The sequence below is a fragment of the Dunckerocampus dactyliophorus genome, chromosome 21, assembly GCF_027744805.1.
Source record: "Dunckerocampus dactyliophorus isolate RoL2022-P2 chromosome 21, RoL_Ddac_1.1, whole genome shotgun sequence".
Classification (NCBI taxonomy): Eukaryota; Metazoa; Chordata; class Actinopteri; order Syngnathiformes; family Syngnathidae; genus Dunckerocampus; species Dunckerocampus dactyliophorus.
In genome coordinates, this window is record NC_072839.1 from 5,174,440 (window position 1) to 5,199,467 (window position 25,028).

At 34.1% G+C, this 25,028-nt stretch overlaps 1 protein-coding gene across 1 annotated transcript; it reads left to right on the plus strand.

Annotated features, from left to right (window-relative positions):
• The first annotated feature begins 739 nt into the window (after positions 1-739).
• On the plus strand, positions 740-24,120 carry tnfrsf11a (tumor necrosis factor receptor superfamily, member 11a, NFKB activator). The gene is made up of 10 exons (XM_054766154.1): positions 740-886; positions 6,029-6,107; positions 6,195-6,320; positions 9,067-9,213; positions 9,290-9,380; positions 11,171-11,247; positions 11,317-11,424; positions 11,517-11,566; positions 13,628-14,462; positions 19,950-24,120. Exons 1-10 carry the CDS (start codon positions 812-814, stop codon positions 20,240-20,242), a joined length of 1,881 nt encoding a protein of 626 aa, XP_054622129.1. The 5' UTR covers positions 740-811; the 3' UTR covers positions 20,243-24,120.
• The last annotated feature ends 908 nt before the right edge of the window (positions 24,121-25,028 follow it).

Below are 25,028 nucleotides of genomic sequence, written 5' to 3' on the forward strand. Positions count from 1 at the left end.
TTTTTTTACTTCCACTTTAAGTACAGAACTTCCTATTCTCTCATCAATGTAACAGTACATCTAGTGACCAGTGTAGAATTCTATGTACTGTATATATCATGATTGCCTTATACTGTATTTTAGTTCATTTGGCCATTTTTATGCCTTAAAGTACTTAATTTAGGCGAAAAATACGGAAAATGTGCTTAAATATGCATATGTTTTGACAAATAATAGGCTGTATTCAACCAAGAAACAGCATGATTTATTAAAAACCCTAAAAAAAAAAAGACGGATTGAATCTACCAAATTCAAAGTGCAAAGTGGTGAGGGATTACTGTATTACAAATCACATCTTGGAAAAGTCATAAAATTCAAATCAATTTGAATTTTCAGTTGAGAACTGCACTCCGTCAGGTGAGTGTCTTAATATTCCAGTGCAGTTCTGCTTTTTCAAAGGCAAATGTGTGACCAGGGGTTATGATTCCTCTATGAAGTCACATGAAAGGTCAAAAAAAGAGCCTTCCAGACCAAAAGGGGGAAGGAGTGTATAGACTTCGTAACATACAACACCATGTGGGAGGAGTTCCTCCTCTCTCATTCTCTCTCTCTCTCTCTCTCTCTCTCCACTCAGTAACTTTTACAAGTTTGCATGCATGCTCCTCACAGAAGGCGTGGGTGACTGGAGGAGGAAGAAGAGGGAGTGGAAACGAGGGACGCCTGCAGCCCGAGTGAAAGGCGCAAGAATGCCCTGTGGCACGGTGTGTGCACGCACGGGCGTAATTAAGGAGTGAGAAGTTTGTCCACAGGTGGTCCTCATCATACAGCAGATATGGGACTAATCTTTCCCCCAAGGTGGATATTCCAATGCTGGATGGCGTGCGTCCTTGTCGTCTTTTACACACAGGTAAGACACTCGTAAAGTTGGAGTTGTTTTGGGTAGGCGGTGTAGAAGGGCCTTATCTATCCCAGCTTGTGTTCCAGTAACCAGCATCATTATGACTAACACCACCACATGGAGGACACTTCCTATGTCAAGTCCCTGAAGAGCCTCAGAGGGTGGAAAAGGGGGTTTAGAGAGATGTTTTTGCATGTGTTTTGCAGTGACTCTGCAAACGCTTGGCTTTGGTTTTCTTCTTCACCATAGTCGTGCACTCACTGACTCACGCAGGATCCCCGAAGAATTCCCCTTCGTTTTCTCGGTTTTCAGCCACCACCTTGTGCAATTTGTTCCATATTAATTTCACTGCCAGATGACCTCAAAATGTGGAGAGTAATTACAGTATGACTTGTTTATCCATGCGCCTTGAACCAATCCAGCATGCATCTATATAGAGTGAACGCGCCACTTAGGATTGAAGGAGTCAAAAAAGTCATAGAATCAATGTTTTCATAAATGGGAGGGGGGGGGTGTTTAAAAATAGACCCCTAAATGAGTCCTTTTTCTGCACCCTCATGAGTCTCCATCCCTCCAAACTCTCAAAAGGCCAAAAAGTCAAACGGTGCTTGGATTGGCTCCGTGCCTGGAGCTGCTGAGGCCGTTATGCAAATCTTCCTCTTGGAATGCACTCTTGTGGTGTGATGCTATCACATGAAGGCAAAACAGCCAAAAAGGTGTTTTTCACTCATTAGTGCCAAACTTGTTTTTTTTTTTTTTTCTTCTCCTCCATCCGAGGTTCCCCCCCCCCCCTTTCTTTTGCTCTTCCAAAAGTTCTCACAGAGTGCGACCACACAGCGGACAAAGTTAGCTTTGAGGTTGACCAGTGAAGTATACCTATAATCATATAGGCTGTACCATGTACTCTATATTTAGTGTGGCCAAACACACCACCTTGCATCACTCAAACAATTTCTCATCTATCAATCCTTCATTTATTCCTAGTTTTCCTCAAGCATTTGATTCTTGCTTCTGGCTGTCCATTTTTGATCTTCCGTCCTTTCACTGCCTTCCTAACTCCATCTTTCTGTGCTTCATTCCTCCTCTTTTCCTTCATGCATCCTCTCCTCGTTCTCCATCCTTATGTTCCCTCCAGCCTTCTCTTGCCGCCCTTTTTTATTTACCCGTCTTGCCTTCATCCTTGACTTCTTTCCCGCATTCCTTCTTCTCACTCTTCAATTCTTCCTTCATGTCTTCTGAGTTTCCCTCCTGCATTTCCTTCACTACACCCTTTCCCTTCCTAGCCTCCCTGCTTTCCTCACAGCTTTCTTTTTTTGATGTCGTTCATTCCTTCCTCTGGCCTTCCCTCGCTTCTTTCTTCCTGTCTTCCATCAGCTTCCCTTCCTTCTTTCATTCCTTCAATGCATGTACAGTATACGTCCATCTTTTCTGCCTTCGTCCCCCAGTTCCTTGCTTCATATGGTCTTCCATCCCTTCTCTTTCTGGCCTGTCTTCCTGCTTTTCTTTTTTCCATCCAGTTACTTCCTCTTCCTTCTGTTCACCCAGCCATCTCCCTCTTCTTCCATCCTGCTTTCCTACTTCCCTTCCCTCGTCTTCCACCGTCCTCCTTCCTGACTTCCTTTCTGCCCGTCTTCCGCCTTCCTGCATTCCTTCCCTTCCACCCTCCATCCCCTCTTGTTTTCTTTCCTCCCTCCCTTCACTGCATATGTCTTGACTTATTTCTACCTTCCTGTCTTCTTTCTTCTTGCCCTTTATTCCTTCCTTGTGTTCTAACTAGTTTCCCTCAAGCCTTCTTTCCTTCAGCCCTTCCTTCTGTACATCAGTCTGTCAATAATATCTTCCTTCTATGTCTTTTCTACCTTCCATGTTACCTTCCTTCTGTACATCTGTCCGTCCATAACGTCGTCCTTCTGTGTCTTTTCTAACTTCCATGTTACCTTTCTTCTGTACATCTGTCCATCCATAACATCATCCTTCTGTGTCTTTTCTACCTTCCATGTTACCTTTCTTCTGTACATCTGTCCATCCATAACATCGTCCTTCTGTGTCTTTTCTACCTTCCATTTTACCTTCCTTCTGTACATCTGTCCATCCATAATATCGTCCTTCTGTGTCTTTTCTACCTTCCATGCTACCTTCCATCTGCACATCTGTTTGTCCATAACATCTTTATTTTGTGTATTTTCTACCTTCCATGCTGCCTTTCTTCTGTATATTGGTCCATCCATAACGTCTTTCTATTGTGTCTTTTCTACCTTCCATGCTACCGTCTTTCTGTGCATCAGCCTGTCCATCACGTCTTTGTTTGTGGTCTTTTCTGCCTTTCATGCAATGTTCCTCGCTCTGTCCCTTTTGTTATCCATGATGCCTTTATTTATACATTAACACGTAGACCTTAATGACAACCACAACAAAGATGCTGGAAGCTAATTTGCATCCTAAGTGTTTAATTGGTCTTCATAATGAAGGATTGCTGCAAGTCAGTACTTGAGGAAGACGGAGTGTTTCGAAACGTCTGAACGCGTAGGAGAAAAGGTTAGCCTATAGATTGTATTTTTCTACATTTAGATACAGACACTGTGGTTTTGGCATAGTTACTCTCATAACAGCCAGACTCCCTGCTTCAGCAGTGTGGCATGCACTTCACCCCAAACCTCTAAATGTGTGTGTGTGTGTGTGTGTGTGTAGTTTCTCGTCTTCTGTTCCCATTTATCGCCTTTTGTCTCCCTCAATGAGCTAATCTTCTGTGCAGCATTAAAATGACATAAAAAAACAGAACAAAGACGTGGCAGGATTGAATGCATACTGCGGCGAGACTTCAGCAGGTTCATGCCAAAATGGAAACGAATATGCGTGTGTGTGTGCATGTGCGTGTGTGTGTGTGTGTTGAAAGCACTGGAACATTTGTATGATTGTGGTATGTGTTTGTGCAGATTCCTGCAGATCATTGTTCCCTCACACTGTCGACGAGTTCTTCTCAATTTTATATATGTGAGCTGTGGAAGCATGTTTTATAAAATATCGTGTCTGACGGCAAAATATAGCAATGTAGCGACAAAATACAGGATTTTCATGGCAAAACGTGGCATTTCAGTCATAAAGGTTTGGTGGTTTTGTGGGAAAATGTTAGACTTTAGTGAAACACTTGCAATGCAATGCAGTTTTTTAGTGACAAAATACAGTACTTTGTGGCAAAATATAGCAGTCTCACAAGAAAATGTGTAATTTTTTTGTGACAGAATGTAACTTATGTAGCAAAAGCAGTATTTTATTGACAAAATATAGGGTTTTGTGGCAAAATATAGCCTTGTAGTGGTAAAATGCAGCATTATATTGACACCAAAATACAGGAATTTTATGGTAAAATAGTATTTTAGTAATGAAAGATGGTCGTTTTGTGGCAAAATAGGCGTTTTTGTGAGAAAATATAGCAGTATCATCACAGAATGTATACTTTTATATATCATATCGCACTTTTTGTGTCAAAATGTAACTTATGTGGCAAAAGCAGTATTTCATTGACAAAACTGCTTTGTCGCAAAATATAGCATTATAGTGACAAAATACAGGATTTTTGTGGTGAAAGATGGCATTTCCATGGCTAATTATGACATTTTGTGGACAGACACCGTATTTCAGTGACAAAATGTAGTTTGTGTTTTGTGGCATCATTTTTGTGTGACAACATTAAAGGGTTTTTATCACAAAATGTAACTTATGTGACAAATGCAGTATTTTGTTGACTAAATAGTGTTTTGTGGCAAAATATAGCATTCTCATGTCATAATGTGTCGTTTTAGTGACAAAATGTAACATTTCTGTAGCGAAATCTAACATTTGTATGGTGAAAAATAGCATTATAGTGACAAATGACTGCATTTTATGTCAAAATGTTGCATTTCAGTGGCAACACATTGCGTTTTCATGGCTAATTTTGACATTGTGTCGCCAAACACAGTATTTTTGTGACATAATAAAGTGTTTTGTGGCAAAATATAGCAGTCTCATAGCAAAATGTGTAGTTTTTTTGTTGCAATATATAGCATTTTTGTCACAAAATAAATATTATGTGGAAAAATTTGTATTTTATTAGAAAAATATTTTTTTGTGGCTTCTCATGGCATAATGTATCGTTTTAGTGACAGAATATAACAGTTATATCACAAAAATATTGAATTTTGAGCTATTTTAGTGACAAAATATAGCAATCTCATTGCATAATGTGTAGTTTTAGAGACAAAGTACAACATTTTTGTAGCAAAGTATAGCACTTTTGGATATTTTAGTGACCAAATATGACATCTCTCTAACAAAAAATAACTTTTTTATGGGGAAAAATAGCATTATAGCAACAATTTTCATAGCTAATTGTGACATTTTGTGGCCAAACAGCGTTTTAGTGATAAAATGTAGTTTTTGTAGCAAAATATAGCAATCTCATAACAAACTATCATTTTTGTGACAAAATATAACATACAGTATGTGGCAAAAGCAGTATTTTTTGACAAAATTTTGTGTTTTGAGGCAAAATACGTCATTCTCATGACATACAGTATCATTTTAGTGACAGAATATTACATTTTTGTAGCAAAATATAGCAGCAGCTTTGGATATTTCAGTGAAAAATGACATCTCTAGCAAAAAGAGAGTTTATAAGGCAACAATTTGCATTAAAGTGACACATTACTACATATGTGGCAAAATATTGCATTTTCTTGGCTAATGATGACATTCTGTGGCCGCACACAGTATTTTAGTGACAGAGTATATTATTTAATGGCAAAATATAGACGTGCTGCCCTTTCTGGAACTCGTGTATTGGCTTATTTGACATCTATTGTATGTTGTTTTGCAATTAGACAAATATTGATGAAGGAAGTAAAAGGGAAAAACCTGAAAATGTAAAACCAACTGGAGTTTTACTATGTAATTCCAGATGGCTCGTCTTCTAAGTGGGTACCACCAGAGTTTGGTTTGATGGTCTGGACTCTGGTCAGGTACTTCTGAACTTGCGGAAATAATTCCAGGGCATGTCTTGGAAAAGTTTTGGCCTTTTGCTCTCGTTACTCACCAACATCTCCAATAATGAAAACAAATAATATGGTCCCATGAAGATTTTATACATGTCTCTAACTCATTCTAATGTTTTAGAACGCTGCCTGCAAGTCCGTTTCATGTGGCGACAAGCAATATTTAAAAGGCTCAAGATGCTGCGACAAGTGCAAACCAGGTAACGCTGCCCAAGAATGCTTGACCTTTTGTTTACTCGCTGGCGTTAGCATCTTTGCTCAATTCTGTGACCGTTTTCTCCCTTCAGGCTTCCGCGTGTTTGCAGACTGCAATGAATCTCATCAGACCAAGTGTGTTAAATGTGCTCACGGGGAGTACCAGCCCTACTGGACCCAAGAGACGCGCTGCCTCCAGCAGAGAATATGTGATGCAGGTCGGCACTCCAGGAAAACATCACAAAATACATCCAAAGAAAAAGCAAAACACAATAATCGGTTGCCATTTGCGAACGCCTTTGAGGAAAAGGCAACACTTTTGTCTTTCAAGTGACAAAGTGTAACATTTATGTGCAAGAACCTTGCATTTATGTGGCCAAATACAGCAATTTCATTGCAAAATGTGCCATTTTAATGTGAAAATGTAGCATTTTTACGAGAAAGTGAAGTGTTTTTGGACGAGCTGTAGCATTTTAAGGGTAAGTATAGCATTTTTGGGAACATGTAGCATTTTAGTAACTTATATAGCTTTGTAATGACAAAATGCAGCCTTTTTTGTTGCAAAATCCAACGTTTTTAGAGCAAAATGTTTTGTGAGGTAGTGGAGTGTTTTTGGAGAAAAAGGGTAGCATTTTCAGGGCAAAATATAGCTTTTTGTGGGACCATTTACCAGTTTAGTGGCAAAATATAGCTTTGCAGCTTTTTTTCACCAAAAATATAGCAATAGTTTACAGCTTCCTGTTGACAAAATATAGCTTTTGTCTAAACATAATATTTCTGTGGCAAAACAAAGCTGTATAATGACAAAATATCACTTTCAAGGCTAATGTATAACATTTTTATGGCACAACAGTGTTTTAATGAGGCTATGTAGTCTCTTGTGGCATAATATAGGATTTCCAGGCCAAAATATAGCATGTTTTTTGGCAAAATGCAACATTTATGTGGCAAAATGTTGCTTTTCAGTGACAAGATATAGTCTTTTGTGGCAAAATACAGGTTTTCCAGGCCTTTTTTTGCAAAACGCAACATATTAATCATAATCTGTGGCAAAACAAAGCTTTATAGTGACAAAATTCCACATTTTTAAGGCAAAATGTTTCTTTTCAGTGACAAAATATATCTTTTACTTAGCTGCAGCAAAACTGAGCTTTATTGTGACAGACTATGACATTTTTCAGACAAATGTAAAATTTACATGGCACAACAGCATTTTAGTGGCAAAAACGTATACTTTTTTGGCAAAATTGAGTAATTATGTTGCATAATGTTGCATTTTAATGACAAAATTTTATCTTTTGTGGCAAACTATAGGCTTTCCAAGCCAAAATATAGCATTTTTGTGGCAAAATGAGCATTTTAGTAACTGTATATTGTGTTTTTGAAAACTTTCAGGCCTTTTTGATGACAAAATATTGCGTTTGTGAAGCAAAATATAATATTTCTGTAGCAGAACTTGGCTTTATAGTGACAATATATCAAATTTTCAGGACTAATGGAACATTTTTAGTTTAGTTTTTGTGGCTTAATTGAGCATATGTGTGGCAAAATGTTCAATTTTTGTGACAAAATGTAGTCTGTTGTTGAAAAATATAGGATTCATGTGTTTTTATGTGTTTTTAAAACGTTGCATTTAAGTAAAAAAAAAAGTAGTCTTTTGGGGCAAAATACTGGCATTCCAGGCCAAAATATGACATCTTTGTGTCAAAATGCAACAAAATAGTGATAATCTGTAGCAGAATGGAGCTTTATAGTGACAAAATATCACATTTACAAGACAAATGTCACATTTTTATGGCACAACATCGTTTTAGTGTTGAAATGTGTAGTTTTTGTGGCAAAATATTGCTTTTGCGTGCAAAATGTTGCATTTTAGTGACAAAACGTAGTCTTTGGTGACAAAATCTAGTCTTTCCATGCCAAAATATAGCATTTTAGTGACACGGTATGTAGTTTTTGTGGCAAAACATTGCATCTTAGTAACAAAATGTAGTCTTTTGGTGCAAAATACAGGCATTCCAGGCCAAAATATGCAAAATTATAGTGATAATCTGTAGCAGAACGGAGCTTTATAGTGACAAAATATCACATTTCCAAGACAAATGTCACATTTTTATGGCACAACAGCATTTTAGTGACAAAATGTGTAGTTTTTGTCGCAAAATGTAGCATGGACGTGGCAAAATATAGTCTTTTGTGGCAAAATACAGACTTTCAAAGGCAAAATGTAGCATTTTAGTTAGGAAGTGTGTAGTTTTTGTGGCAAAACATTGCATTTAAGATAGATAGCGAAATTCACAAAGTGAATTCAAGTAACAAAATGTAGTCTTTTGTGGTAATATACAGCCATTCCAAGCGAAAATATAGAATGTTTGTGTCAAAATGCTTTATAGTGAGAAAATATCACATTTTCAAGACAAATGTAACATTTTTAATGCACAACAGCATTTTAGTGACAAAATGTGTAGTTTTTGTGTTAAAATGTTGAAGTTTAGAGACAAAAAATATTTTTTTTTGTGGCAAAATAAAGGCTTTCCAGGCCAAAATATAGCATTTTAGTGACAAAGTGTGTAGTTTTTGTAGCAAAACGTTTCATGTAAGTGTCAAAATGCAGGCATTTATGGCAATATACAGGACTTCCAGGCAACAATATGGCATTTTTGTGTCAAAATGCAACATTATTAGTGATGATTTGCAGCAGAACGGAGCTTTATAGTGACAAAATATCACATTTTCAAGACAAATGTAACATTTCTATGGCACAACTGCATTTTAGTGACAAAATGTGTAGTTTTTGTGGCAAAATTGAGCTTTTATGAGGCCAAATATTGCAGTTTAGTGACAAAATATAGTGTTTTGTGGCACAATATAGGATTTCCAAGCCAAAAGTTAGCATTTTTGTAGCAAAATGTTGCATTTTAGCGACAAACCTAGATATGTATAATCTTTGATACTAATTTCCAGGTAAAGGTTTCATGTCCAGGCTGGAGAATCTGGAGGCGGAGGAGCCTTGTCGTTGTTTCCCCAACTTCCAGTGCCATCCCATCAACTGTGAGTTCTGTGAAAGGATTCCCACATGCCGACCCGGGTACGGACTGGAGGTGGAGCCAGGTGAGACACTTAGAATCTACATTTCCTGTAAAGGACTGACACGGACGTATGGTAAACTCTACCTATTCTATTCCAGAGTCCACCAATGGGAGGAAGATTTGTGTTGCGTGTAAGAAGGGATTCTTCTCTGCTGACAACACCACCAAACAATGCAAACCATGGACCAAGTAAGTACGCACACACACACACACACCATCATCATGGTTTAGCTTTGACATTATAAAGGGAAAAACATTTGGTTGGTGTTCTCACTGCTAGCCAGCTATGATGAGTAACACACACACACACCACTTCCTCTGGAACCCTGGATCACACACCACTTTCCACTTGTGCTCCTATCCTAAATTTAAAGAGTTTCCCCCCGTTTGTCTTCACACAGTTGACACATTCATGGATTGGTACCGTTTCATCCTGTGTTTATCTTTGTCAGGATTGTTTGTTTTTACGCAGGTTGTAAACATGTACTGTAGCTGGAATATAAAAATACGTGCATTGTATGCTACCATGTGGCACGTTCACAGCAACGTTTTTGTTTTTACAAGGTTGCAATATCTGTGCCAAATACAGCATTTTGTTGCCGAAATATGACACCTTGGTGTCAAGTGTTTTGTAGCAGCGTATAGCATTCCCATACCAAAAAATAACATTTACAGTGCAAAGAATAACATTTTCATGACCAACTAAAACATTTTTGTAGCAAAATGTTGCATAATTGTGCTAAATAAAGCATTTTTCTGACAAAATGTAGAATTTTCATGCAAAAAAATTTTGTTTTTCTCTCTAATGTTAATATCTGCAACATAACAGCATTTTTTTGTAGAATTTTCATGGCAATTTTTATGGAAAAATGTTTTTTCCGTGGTGTGATATGTGGAAAAATAAAGTATTTTTAGAATATTTTGGCCAAATAAATTGAATAAACGCAATGATAACTACAAATACAGAACTCTGTGGTACAATATAGTATTTTCGTGGCAAACAGGAGCACTTTTATGGAAAAATTTATTTTCTGTGGTGTGAATTGTGGAAAAAAATCACGCATTTTTAGAGTATTTTTCCCAAATAAATTGAAATAAACACCATAATAAATATAAATACAGAGTTTTGTGGTACAACATAGTATTTTCATGGCAAACAGGAGCACTTTTTTGGAAAAATAGGTTTTCTGTGGTGTGAAATGTGGAAAAATAATATATTTGTACAGTATTTTTCACAAATGAATTGAAATAAACACCATAATAAATATAAATACAGAGTTTTTTGGTACAATAGCACTTTTATGGAAAAATAGATTTCCTGCGGTGTGAAATGTGGAAACATTTTTAGAACATTTTTCCCAAATAAATTGAAATAAATACAAATCCAGAGTTGTGTGGTATAATATAGTATTTTCTATGGCAAACAATAGCTTTCTTATAGAAAAATATTGTTATTCTGTGGTATGATTTGACCAAGTGCAGTATTTTTGCAGGAACATTGGAGTATCTTTGCAAAATGCAGGAATTTTATGGCAAGATGTAGCATTTTAGCCACCAACTATGCGAAATAAGCCTTTTTGTTGCAGAATGTAGAATTTCAGTGACAAAATATGGCATTTTTGCTGCATTTATTGCTAAAAACAGCATTAAAAATATATATATATAGCATTTTTGTGGCAAAACTAAAAAAATACAGCATCATTTTGGTAAAATCTAACATTTTCATGACCAAATGTAGCATTTCAAAGACCAAATATAATATATAGCATTTCCATGGTTAAATATTACAGCGCACGTCCGCCATATTTGTTGTGTCTTTGGGCAGGACATTATTACAGACAGCAGTGATTCATTATTTTTTGGCATGTCATGTTGCGGTTTGCACATGTTTACTTCAAATGTGATTTAGTGTGTCACTTTTTTTTCTGGCGGAGCGTTTTTTGCAACTCATTTCATTGAGTCTCTCCGTGGTCTGGCAGCTGCAAGGCGGAGGGCAGGAGTGAGACGCGAGCGGGCAGCGCTCAGACCGACGCGGTGTGTGGACCACCTGTCTCCAGTAAGATAAATCACACGAGAATGATCAAACGTTGGCTAGGCCGTCGATCTGACCTCGTCCTTCCCGCAGGCGCTCCCCCCTCCTGGGTGGTGGTGTCAGTGCTGTCGGCCATAACCATCCTCTGCCTCCTCATCCTCCTCCTCTTCTGCTACAAGGACAAACTCAAGTTACTCTCAGGTAAGTTGGTACCTTCAGTGACGTAGTTGTCCGCCTTTGGAAGTGTGTTCATTTCAAGTCAAACAGATGCTAATGTACAATTTCCTGTGCAGTTAATCTGCGATCCTGCGTTCAGAATCTGAAAAGGACGAGGATTCAGCAGGTAAGATGAAAAGTCTATTGTTAGACGCAATATCATGTAAATAGTGTTTGCATTCAGTGATGAAGTTGTGTGTATTTTTCACTGCACCTTGACCCAGTGCTGCACCAATTTTACTATTATAAAGGCCATGCTTACAGTAAAATAATTAGACTATGAGAATAAAGTCATCATTTTACAATAATAATGCCATATTGGCATGAGAAAGAAATACAAATAGTTGTGATTTTATAAGAGAAAGTATATTTTTTACAGCCAGATTTTGTTTTTTTTTTGCAAAAAAAAGCAGCGATTTAAAGGTGGGGGGGAAAAAACATTACATTTCAATGAGAAAAAAAGGTCCAAAATCTTACAAGAATTGTCAGATTCTTTTCAAGAACAAAGTAATTAAAAAAAACATATTTGTTTTTTTAGAGAAAAAGAAAAAAGTGATTTTACAAGAAAATATTTTAAAAAATTAAAATACATTTTTTTAAAAATCATAATCTTACAGGAAGTCGTACAGTTATTGCTGATCTTATAACAATAAAACCAGATTTTTATTTTTAAAAAGATATCCTTTTAAAAAATATTGTATTTTAAAAACAAAAAAAGCCAAAATCTTTCAAAAATTTCTGTATATGTTCAAGAAAAAAGTAGCAATTTTATGACCAAGTCACTTTTTTTCTATTTTTTTTTGAGTAAAAGAAAAAAGTGATTTTACAAGAAAACATTTTTAAAAATTAAAATACTTTTTTTTTTAATCATCCTAAAAGTAAAATAATTATACTATGAGAATAAAGTAATCATTTTACAATAATAATGCCATATTGGCATGAGAAAGAAATACAAATAGTTGTGATTTTATAGGAGAAAGTATATTTTTTAAAGCCAGATATTTTTTTTAAAGAGAAAAAGAAAAAAAGTGATTTTTACAAAAAAACAATAAATTTTTTATTGAATTTTTCAAGTCATAATATTACAGGTATAGTCATAATTGATGATCTTAAGAGAATAAATCAGATTTTTTGTTTTTTTTTGCAAGAAAAAAGCAGCGATTTAAGGGGGGGACCCATTAAATTTTAATGAGAAAAAAGGTCAAAAGTCTTTTTTTCAAATTTTTAATTTTTAATTTTTTTTTCATAATCTTACAGGAAGTCGTACAATTATTGCTTATAACAATAAAAACAGATTTTTATTTTTATTTTTTTTTAAATATCCTTATATCCTTTTAAAAAGATATTGCATTTTAATAAGAAAAAAAAGCCCAAATCTTTCAAAAATTTCTGTATATGTTCAAGAAAAAAGTAACAATTTTATGACCATTTTTTTAGCGAAAAAGAAAAAAGTTTTTATTAACTATGACAACAGTTGCAATTTTACAGAGAAAAAAAACTTTTTTTTAAACAAAACTAGTTGTAATATTACAAAAATGTGATTCTATGATTTTTGAAAAATAAAGTTTTACTTTGATGAGGAAAAAAATCTTAAATGTACTGAAATGAAGTTGCAAAAACTAAATTAAAGTGGAACTTTTTTCTTCAAAAATAATTTATTTTCTGTAAAAAGAAATTTGACTTTATTCCCATAATATTGTTACTTTTTAATTTAGAAAAAAACATTATACCTTGGCAAGAAAAGAAACTGTATTTTACAAGAAAAACATTCAGATTTAATGAGGAAAAAAAGCTTGCAATTTTACAGGAATTGAAGTCTTTCTGAGGAAAAAAAAAAAAATTAGGGGGGAAAAAAACCTTTAAAAACTATTACGAGGAAAAAAATTATTTTTCTTGGCGATCTGTTGTCCTTTTTGGATTTTTATGAGAATAGTCGTGATCTTACCAAGGGAAAAAAAAGTTGTTGTTTTTAAAAAAAATATATATATTTTTTAAATAATAGTTTAATTTAATAATATTTTAAATTGAGAAATAAAAGAAAGTTTACTTTAATTAGGAAAAAAAGTCCTAAATTTGCTGGAATATAGTTGCAAAAACTCAATTAAAGTGGAACTTTTTTCTTCAAAAATAAAATCATTTTCTGTAAAAACCAATGCGACTTTATTGTCATCGTACTGTTGATCCCCAGGAGACATTGGCCCCTCTTTACCAGAGTGGAGCAGCAGGAGGTCTGAAATACGTCCCGTGTGAGACCACCAAACTCTTCTGCCAAGCCCCCGACATGAGTGACGCCGATGAGCCCCCCTCCACTCCCTGTGCCACCGTCTCACTCCCTCACACGCAGGAAGTGAGCAGAAAAGAAGGCCTGCAACGGGAGGCAGCCACGGAGGAGCCCAGCGGAGGGTCTGGGGGTCCAGAGGAGGTGTCTGAAGAGGAAGAACTCACCAGCGTGTCTCCGCTATCAGCTGGTTCTTGCGTGTGTAGCGTTCCGGTCCGGGAGCCTCTGGAAGTAGGAGAGAATGAGGATTGTAGCCAAGCTGTCAGCCCCGGGACCTCTGGTGTTTGCTCCTGTGGGGGTCCACACGCAGAAGGGCGGCGAGAGGAAGAGGGGAGCGAACCAAGTGTCGCCTCTCTCGTCTCCTTTTCACCTCCTCTCCTCCGCTCTTCCTCAGTGACTCCTCCGTCCAGCTTGCTTCCCGAGCTCTGCCTGCCTCTGGGCAAGGCACGGGCAAGGCCAGATGTCAAGGGTCCCCTTAAAGACCTGGCCCCCATCAAGCAGAAGGGATATCACAGACTGGCAAGCACAGACTCCTCCTCAGAGAACAGCGGACCCTCCTTGGTGACATCAGTTAGCCCTTTAAAGACCTCCTCGTCTATTGGGGAGCTCTACTCGGAGGAACGAGGCCAGGGGGGAGTCTGGGGCGACAGCAGAGGAAACACACTCCAGTCTGGGGACACCGAGCTTGAGTGCCCCCCTCCTGGAAGCTTACAGAGTCAGCTTGCAGAACCAACTCTTACCTCAGGTACGTGCAAACAACCCAAATAGGACATTTAAAATGCCTGTATAAAAAATACGAACATTCAAAATATATAATACATTATTTGTATTTTTATGAATATTGTTTAATTATTTTACATAACCTGGTAAAAAAATGTGGGGGGGTCGGGGGAATCGCAATTTGATTTGATTTGTATGTGCATTGTTTTATTCAGCCTTTCTAAAAATGCCCCATTATTTATTAGATTGTAAATGGCAATCAAAAGTATTTGTAATTATATATTTTTCAATTGAGAAATGATTTGTACGACATTTAGCTTTAGATTATATATTTTAGAGTCGATGGATTTTATAATTTTTTTTTGTTGTTGATTGTGTATAGATTTTTATAATATTTTTGGATAGATTTTGTCACATTTTTAGTTTTGATCTTTTAATAGATATTTTTATATTACATTTTTAAATAGGCTTTATATGGATTTTATATTTTTATATTAGATTGTATACATACATTTTATATATTTATATTGGATTTTTATATAAATTTTATTATATATTTGATATTAATTTTATATTTTTATATTAGATTTTTAAAGAAATTTTATGTAGATTTTATAATATTTTTATATTATGTTTTTAAATAGATTTAATATAGATTTCATAATATATTTATATAAATTGTACTGTATATAGATTTTATAGTGTTTTTATAGTAGCTCTTTTAATAGATTTTTAAATATTTTTATTTTAGATTTTATATGTTTATATTACATTTTTTGAAATAGATTTTTGTATTACGTTTTTTTTTAAATAGATTTCATAATATATTTATACAGATTGTATATAGATTTTTTGTTTATATAGATTTTATTATATTTTATATAATATTTTTCTATATTTATATTGTATATATTTATATTACATTTTTTTATATAGGTGTAACATTTTTAATGGATTTTATGTTCAGATTTTATATATGGACTTTAAAGATCTTTTAATAGATTTTATGTTGATTTTGTATTTCTATATTTTTGAAATAGATTTAACATAGATTTTATAATATATTTATATAGATTTTATTATATTTTTTATATTTGTTTTATTTTTATACAACTTTTCTAATATTTTATATAGATTTTTTTTTATTAGAATCTATAATATTTTATATAGATTTTATATTTTTATATATATATTTATTTATATATATATTTTTAAATAGATTTTCTAATATTTTTTTCAATGTAATTGTAGTTCAAATGTCCAATATTCAGGAGAATTGGAATGATTCCAGTGACATTTAGCGACATAAACACACGTTAGGTAGCAAACTATTTTCAGCTGTGGGTGATATTTCTGCCCTGACTGCTCATTCTGTCGTCAGTTCAAAGTGAATATGTGTCATCGTGCGTGTGCGCGCGTGCGCGTAGGCTTTGTATTTGCCAGGTGGATTGAGTGCGTTGCGTTTGTGTAGGCCGCCTGGCTGCGCTGCCACGCCGTCACGCTCATCCAGGATTTGATAGACTGGCAGTTTTGTGTTTCCACAGAAAAGCGGGAAGAAGCCACCAAGAATAACAGAGATGAAATGTATGTTGGTTTTACGGGAAAGTCTCAGCGTTTGTCACATGGTTGAACTGCTGGATTGTTCTCACCGAGGCCAAAGACAGAAAGACCTCCACGAATCACATTACTGTTGCTTGAACGCTGAACGCTGAATGCTTACTTTTCCGTACCGCTGCTCCCTCTCTCGGACACAAATGTACTCAAATGCGTCACATGCTGCCTTAGCACCGACATGCACTGCATATACACTCGTCATAAACAACACAACACACACGCAGCATGTGCTTGACCAACACTTAACACACAATAACATGGATGGTGGTATTTGCATATTTGGTGACTTCAACATGGCCATGCTATACTGTACAGTCATTTATTTGTATTAACCCACCTTAGCAGCGAAGAAACACAATCAGAATCTTAATAAAATATGTATCATAACATTCTCATTAAATATAATGGCAATGGCATAGCATTTTTTGCCATTTTCATCGCTATAAACACTACTATGCTCGGTGTTAGCATGCTAATGTTGGCATTTTGGCATTGCTAGCGTGCTAACATGAGCATAGTAGCATTTCTAGCCGCTTTCATCGGTAGACACATATATAAACACTTATGCACTATTATGCTAGGTGTTGGCATGCTAATGTTAGCATTGCCAGCATGCTAATATTAGCATGTTAGCATTTTTAGACGTTTTCACAGGCGGACTATTATATAAACACTTAGCGCTATCGTTCATGCCAGGTGTTAGCATGCTAACATTAGCATGTATGGCGCTTGGCGGAAGTCTGCGCTCTCCGAGTGCTTGTCTAGTTTGTATTATTATTATTTGTATTATTCATGTTATTTGTATTAGTCATATTATTTCTAGTACAGTATTTATATTAATATTCGTATTATTTGCATTATTAATATTCTTTATATTAGTCACAATACCAATATTACTTTAATTATTCATATTACTTGTAGTATTTGTATTATTTATATTATTTGTATTATTCGCTTAATTCTTATTTGTATTGTTATTTCTGCTTATCATATTATTTGTATTTGAGTTTTTATATTCGTATTATTCCGCATTATTGTTATTTGTTGTTATAGTTCAGTAATAGTATTATTGTTTCATTTAAAAAATAATACTAATTTTGGGGGGTTGCATCTTGAATTTAAATGATGTCCTCACCCATCATGCATTGAATAAATAAATGAAAATACGTTCAAGTTAAAAAGCAAAGAGGAATAAGTGTGCCCTCGAGCTCCCCCTGCAGTGGGTGAGATGTCATTTACTTTCAAGCAGCTTTTCTCTGTTGACAACTCTTGAACTAAAACATTTTAGTATCCAGTGTATTTGGAAAAAAAATGCACAACTTTTGATTTTATTGAACAATTACAATCCTCAAATAGTTTTTTAGTGGTAATAAACTACAGTTGTTGCTTTAAAATCAATGTAGAATAAACAAAGTGGTAAATACTTCTAATAGCAGCTTCCGATACATAAGTTAGACCACACATGGAGGAAACGGCATCCTTGTATTTTCCTGAGATTGTGGACCACCAGAACCACACTGTGTGTTTGCGCGCGCGCGCGTGTGTGTGTGTGTGTGTGTGTGTGTGTGTGTGTGTGTGTGTGTGTGCGTGCGCACCATCACGGACAAAGTTCCTGTTTACCCAGACTTCTATTGGGTTGCGCAAAGCGACCGCAGCTTTAATTGTAGCAAGATGTGCACAGCTTGAGTAATACTTTTCTAACCTCCTTCCAGCCTAGAAAAACACACACATTTGTCAGACTCTCACTGATGACTGCAGCTCATAATTACACACTTGAAACAAACACCGTTTCCCATCACGCGCGCATGAAATGAATTTCCCGCTAACGCTAAAGCACGAGGTCATCTGTCGATGCGTCGTGAAGATGCGTCGCAGAGGTGTTGATGCTGTTGTTGGGCACCTCCAGGAGAATGGCTCACACGTTGGAAGGCTTGAGGTGAAGCAGATTCTGCGCTTTTGTTTTCAAACTTGTGGTGGAATGACATTTTTTTTTTCAAGTTGGACCTCTCACGCTGTTCTTCCGGGAAAAAGTCCTTGCTTTGCCTGCAGCTTCAACGCCGTGTTTTTCTGTCTTTTCACTTAAAGTGTCTGCCTGTTTGCTTACATCTCATGCCGTGTGTGTGTGTGTGTGTGTGTGTGTGTGTGTGTGTGTGAGTCACAGCAGGTCGTCTCCCTGTGTAGGCGGGAAAGTCAGACATGGGCTTGGATGAATTGGGAAGCAAAGGCTCCCAAACTCTTTATTTGATGTATTTGCCACGCTTGGATGCATTTATTCCAATAGGAAAATACGCTTTACACTCAAGTTGAACACAATCAAAGAGTTCAACGCACAATTTTCTGTGTGTGTTCAATTTAAACATGTTGCCAGGTGTTTTTCTTCTGGTAAAATATGCAGTTGTGGTCACCCAGCATGCTTATAACACCCACTGCAATTCACCACGTTTGGTACACATGCAATAGGAGATACAATACAAAAGCTCCATCAATAAATATGCCTTTAAAAAAACAAATGGCTACCATAAAAATAAATGTACTGTTTATGATATATTTTTTAAATAAATTGTAATGAAATACACATTTTAAAAAGACATAGTGTTTTTTTTATTATTAAATACAAATAAGATAATACATTCAATAATAAAATGAATTCTATTACAAATTTAATTCCCATAAAAAAAATGATGACTGTGTTATTTTACATTAACTTGTATTATAGTTAAAGTTGTAATTTATTTCATCAAAAAAGTATTATGTTATTGAATTACATTTGTGAATAATTTCATGTATAAAAAATGAAAAAAATGCTACAAAATAAATGTAATGTTATTATTTAATTACATTTGTAATTAATTAAAATGAGTTAAATCAACAAAAAATAACAAATGACACATTATTTTTGATCATTTTATTTTTATATTAAATTATTTTTATGAACGTATATATTATTAAAAATTAGATTATTATATTTAAAGCTGTATTATTACCTATGTCATTTAATTTCCAAAAATAAATAATTAAATACAAATAACATAAATGATACATTTATTAATAAAACGAATTAAATTACAAATTTAATGCCCATAAATAAAATGATCATTGTATATTTTTTTATATTAACTTGTATTATGTTTACAGTTGTAACTTATTTGATCAGAAATGTATCATTTATGCTATTGAATTACATTTGTCAAACATTTAAAAATGTATTAAAAATAGCAAATGCTACAAAAATAAATGTATTATGTTATTCTTATTTAATTTCATTAATTAATAAAAATTAGTTACATGAACTAAAAATAAGATAAATGAGACACTCTTTTTGATAGTCTTATTTTTATATGAAATTATTTATAAATGTATGTATTATTTGTAAAATTATATTTAAAGCTGTATTATTAGCTATGTTATTTAATAAAAACATACTATCATTTGTTTTATTCACTACTAATTTAAGTAAATAAGAATAACATAAATAAATCATGTGTTTTTGATTTAACAAGTTACAACTTCAATATAATATAATTGAATATAAAAAATCAAAATGATCGTTTTTATTTATTAGAATTAAATTTGTAATTTTATGTGTTTAACTGCTGTACAATAAAACTCTTAAAATAATAAAAAAAAAAATTTTAAAGTTAATATAAAAAATATCATTTAAAAAACCTAGTGACTTTAATTATAATTGTAAGTTGTAAAAAATGTAATTAAAACAATGAAATATTTCATTTTTAACCTTTATATTGATCCATAACAAGGCGTTATATTATTATATTACACATTTGATCGAATGCCAGTATTGCGTATGTTTTTGCAGTGTAAACAACGTAATCAATGTGTAGCGCGTGTTGGGTGTCATATTGGGTACCTAATGTTGTGTCTTTGTTCCGTCCACCAGGTCAGGTATCGGGAAACAACAACACCACCTTCATCTCCAGCGGTCAGGTGGTGAACTTCAGCGGCGACGTCATCGTCGTCTACGTGGGCCAGACGTCTCTCGGCGACGGCGACGACGCGGCGTCGGACGACGACTTCGGGCGTCCTGTGCAAGAACAAGCCAGCGAGACGTCGCCGTTTTTCCAGAGTGGCGGACGCCTGAGGTCAGAGGGGGACGCTGGTACCCAGAAACCCTCGCAGGACGACAAAACCGCAGGCACGAATACTCACCGAATAGTCGGGAATGATGGGTGATAACTTTTTTATGATTGAATGGGGTCCATTAAAATGGATTGATTGACCCTACAAGACGGAATTGTTATAAAATGATATTTTTATGGTGGGACATTTCATCTACTAGCTACATTACAAATTGGATGGGAATTGGTTTGAAAAGAGCAATAATTGGTGTTTCTCAGAGGAGCTTTCTTACAGGGAAAACTTCATATACATATATATATATATATATATTATACATATATATATATATTATACATATATATATATATATTATACATATATATATATATATATATATATATATTATACAATATATATATATATATACATATATATATTATACAATATATATATATACTGTATAAAATAAAGAGACGCATCCATTTTTGGTAGGAAGCTTGTTTGAAGCCTTCTGTTCGTATTGCACCAAATGTGCAGTTTCTTATGGAAAAAATGCTATGCATTTGATAAGCTAATTTTTTTTCTTTTGTACATATATATATATTTCAGTATGTTTTCACATGCAAGCTTTAATGAAGATAAGAAGCTGTTTATAATGATTACTTGGAAACTAATTGTATATATACGTTACCGTGTTGACCTGAATATAAGATTCCTTTTATTTTTTTTTTACTCGAAATTGGTTTTTGAGAAAAAAAAATACGACACAGAATTGGAGCCACATTGGGAAAAAAATCAACAATGTGATTCGTACATTCACGGGAAGATTTACGAGAAAAAAAAGTTGTAGTATTATGAGAATGATGTGGTAAATTCACGGGAAAGAAAGTCGTACATTTAGGAGAATAAAGTCGTAAATTTACGAGGAAAAAAGTTGTAATATTACGAGAATAAAGTCGTAAATTTACGAATAAAGTTGTAGTATTACGTGTCATCGTGTACGTTTACTTCCTTCCTGAAGAGCTGTACGACTTTTTTTCTCGTACATTTACGACTTTCTCGTAATATTACAACTTTTCTCTTGTAAATTTCCGACTTTCTTCTCGTAATATTATACGACTTTTTTGTCTCGTAAATTTACAACTTTTTTTATGACACTAAATTTAAGAGAATAAAGTTGTACATTTACGAGAAAAAGGTTGTACATGTACGTGAAAAAAGTGGTAATATTACATGTCAGAGGGAAAATAGAGCATACGTAGGAAGGAAACTTTCACGATGACACTTTATTCTCGATTACAACTTTATTCTCGTAAATTTACGACTTTATTCTCGTAATATTACTTTTTTTCCTCATAAATTTGCAACTTTTTCACTAGACTAAATTTACGAGAATAAAGGTGCAACATTACGTGTCAGAAAGAAAATAGAGCATAGCTTTTCAGGAAGGAAGGAAACGTTCACGATGACACGTAATATTGCAAGTTTATTCTTGTAAATTTATTCTTTATTCTAATAAATCATTTTTCTCGCAAATTTACGACTTTTTTACAAAAAAAGTAAAGGGGGGGAGCGAGCCGTGTGTCAAAAATAGACATTTTTAGGGCTGTATCAATTTTTTGCCATTTGCTGGTGATGAACTTTGAGGAACTTTATTTTTCCAGTGGGTCTCTATGTTGCCAGGTTACTAATGTGTGTGAGTGACAGGAAGAAAACCTCCACTGTCTCGGGAGAAGTTGCTGCTACCTGTCGTACATTTTTTTGTAAATCTCTTGACCCTGAAAAAAAATAGGTAATATAGGCGAAAAAGTGCATTATTACAATGAACTTTGCTATTTGCTCTTTTTCCCCCCATTTATGCTGTTTGTTATTTTTATTTCCAAATATTTCTTAAGCGTCTTAAGTAATTTTGTAATTTTTTTCTCACAATATTATGACTTTATTCCCATAATATTATACGAACTGTACAATATATTTTATACTTTTCCCCCAACTTATTTTTACACACATTACAACTTTATTTTGTTTTGTGTGACTTTAATAAAAACATTTTTTCTTTAATATTTCTGCTATTAAAATGATATTATTTTTCCTCATAATATTACAACTTTATTCTCGTAAAAAGATGACTTTTTCTGTAAAATTTAGGCATTTTCTCATTCGGTTACAACTTCTTTCTCTTAAGATTTTGACTTTATTCTCATAAAATTGTGACTTTTTCTCGTTGGATTACGACTTTTTTGTTAATATATATTTTGACTCTATTCTCTTAAAATTACATCTTTTTTTTCTTTTGCAATTTCTGCTGTTTTATTACAATTTTCCCAACTTTTTCATCTTTTTTCTTTTTGTAATATTTTGACTTTATTCTCATAATGTTTTAAGTTTTTCCCCAACCTAATTTTCCAGAAATTACATTATTTTGTTTTGTTGTTTCTCATTTTACGACTTAAAAAAAATGTACGTCATTTTTCTTTAATATTTCAACATTATGCTACTAAAATGACGTTATTTTTCCTCATAATATTATGACTTTATTCTCTTAAAATTCCAACTTTTTCTCCTTAGATTACACCTTTTTTCTCTTAATATTTTGACTTTATTCTTATAAAATTACTCTTTATTTGTAAGTTTATTCTTGTAAAATTGGGCCTTTTTTTCTCATTAGAATACAACTTTTTTTAAGTATACATTTTGACTTTATTCTGGTAAAATTATTTTTTGTTGCAATTTCTGCTGTTTTATTTAAATTTTCCAACTATTTCAACTTTCTTCTAGTAAATTTTCTTTTTGTAATATTATGACTTTATTCCCATACTATTTTGACTTTTTCCAACCTAATTTTCCAGAAATTACATACTTTAAAAAATGTACGTAATTTAATTTCCTTATAATATTACGATTTTATTCTATAAAATTCAGACTTTTTCTCGTTAGATTCCAACTTTTTTCTCTTAATAGTTTGACTTTATTCTTGTAAAATTACAGCTGTTTTTTTTTTCACTTTCTGCTGTTTTATTAAAATTTTCCCAACTTTTTCAACTTTCTTCTTGTAAATTTTCTTTTTGTAATATTACGACTTTGTTCCCATAACATGATACCTTTTTGCCAACCTAATTTTCCGGAAATTACATTATTTTGTTATATTACAACTTTAAAACATTTACGTCCTTTTTCTTTAATATTTCAACACTATGCTGCTAAAATGATGTTATTTTCCTTTATAATATTACGACTTTATTCTCGTAAAATTCTGACTTTTTCCGCATCAAATTCAGACTTTTTCTCTCGTTAGATTACAACTTTTTTGTCTTAATATTTTGACTTTATTCTTGTAAAATTCCAGCTGTTTTTTTGTTGGTTTTTTTTTGCAATTTCTGCTGTTTTTCAACTTTCTTCTTGTAAATGTTCTTTTTGTAATATTACCACTTTATTCCCATAACATTTAAACTTTTTGCCAACCTAATTTTCCAGAAATTACATTATTTTGTTTTGTTTGTTTCTCATATTATGACTTTTAGAAATGTCTTTTTTCTTTACTAACATTTTTCCTCATAATATTATGACTTTTTCTCATTAGATTACACCTTTTTTTCTCTTAATATTTTTACTTTATTCTTGCCAAATTACTGCTGATTTTTTCTATTTTTGCTGCTGTTGGATTTTTTTTGTTTTCTTGTTAAATGATATTTTTTGAGTGTGCCGTGGGCCGCACTTTGGTCACCCCTCGTCTAAAAAAATGTTTAAAAAAAAAACAACAGGTGGCATCAACTTCTCCCTAAACGAGTTAGCTGAGCTTTTCTTCCTGTCACACACAAACACACACACACTAGTGACTCAATGTTGTTTTATTATTTCTACTTGTCTTCTATTCGGGTCAATGCGGTCATTGATCATTTTTATGCCAAAAAGCATACTGTATATGTGACCGTCATAATAATAATAATAATAGCAATGGATGACGAAATGAACATTTTTGACTGAAATTAAAATGTTTTGCATCTAATTCCGGCTCCAAGATGGCTGACGCCCATCCTGCATCTTTCTGTGGGCTATTCTGGGATGAGCAAATTACAAGCTCCTTCAGAAGTGCGTCTTTATGAGGCAGAGGTAATTACACATGCGGAGACAGGCGGCCTTTCATCAGGCCAGCGGCTGCGAGCAGAGTGAGAGCCAGCCTGCGTCGTCTGGGCAACGTCACAGACGGACACCACATGACAGGAGCTGGCGGTATGACTTTTAAGCCGGGTACGGGTCAGCGGCTTATAAATGTGCACCTTGTCTCGTTTTAGGCTTGGGAAACGGGAAGTTGTGAGAAAACGGCACGTGGTTGGCGTGACACTGAACCTCCATGTTGTGCTACGACACACCCTGGTGTTTGACTTGAACTTTTCCACTGTACAACTTTACTCCACAATACTACAGCACTTTACACAATGAAGTCAAAGTGTTAAATAGACCTTCCTGCAGTGGAAAGCACCCAAAGGTCCACATCGGCCGCCTCACCTGTGGATGTCGGGGTTTAAATTTCACTCGTCCGCTTTTGTTTGGGTATATAAAGTGACATAAGAGCACTTGGACATAGAAAAACCTGCACAGGCTGTAACGGTGTACTTCCCTTTTAGTTCCACTGAACATATGTGCTCATTTTACGCCCTATTATGAGGCAGCAGGATGATTAGAATCAAGAAAAAAAATACATAAAAATAGAAATAAAGATTTGCATTTAAAATTGTGAATTTTAAAATCAAAATAAATGAAATAGTAAATTAAATATATAAATTACAATTGTTTTATTTATTAAAATTAAATTGATTAAATGTATTTATTTTTGTATGATTAATTTCATATTAAATTAAATTTAAACATAAATGTATTTTCCTTATTTTTAAGGAAAATA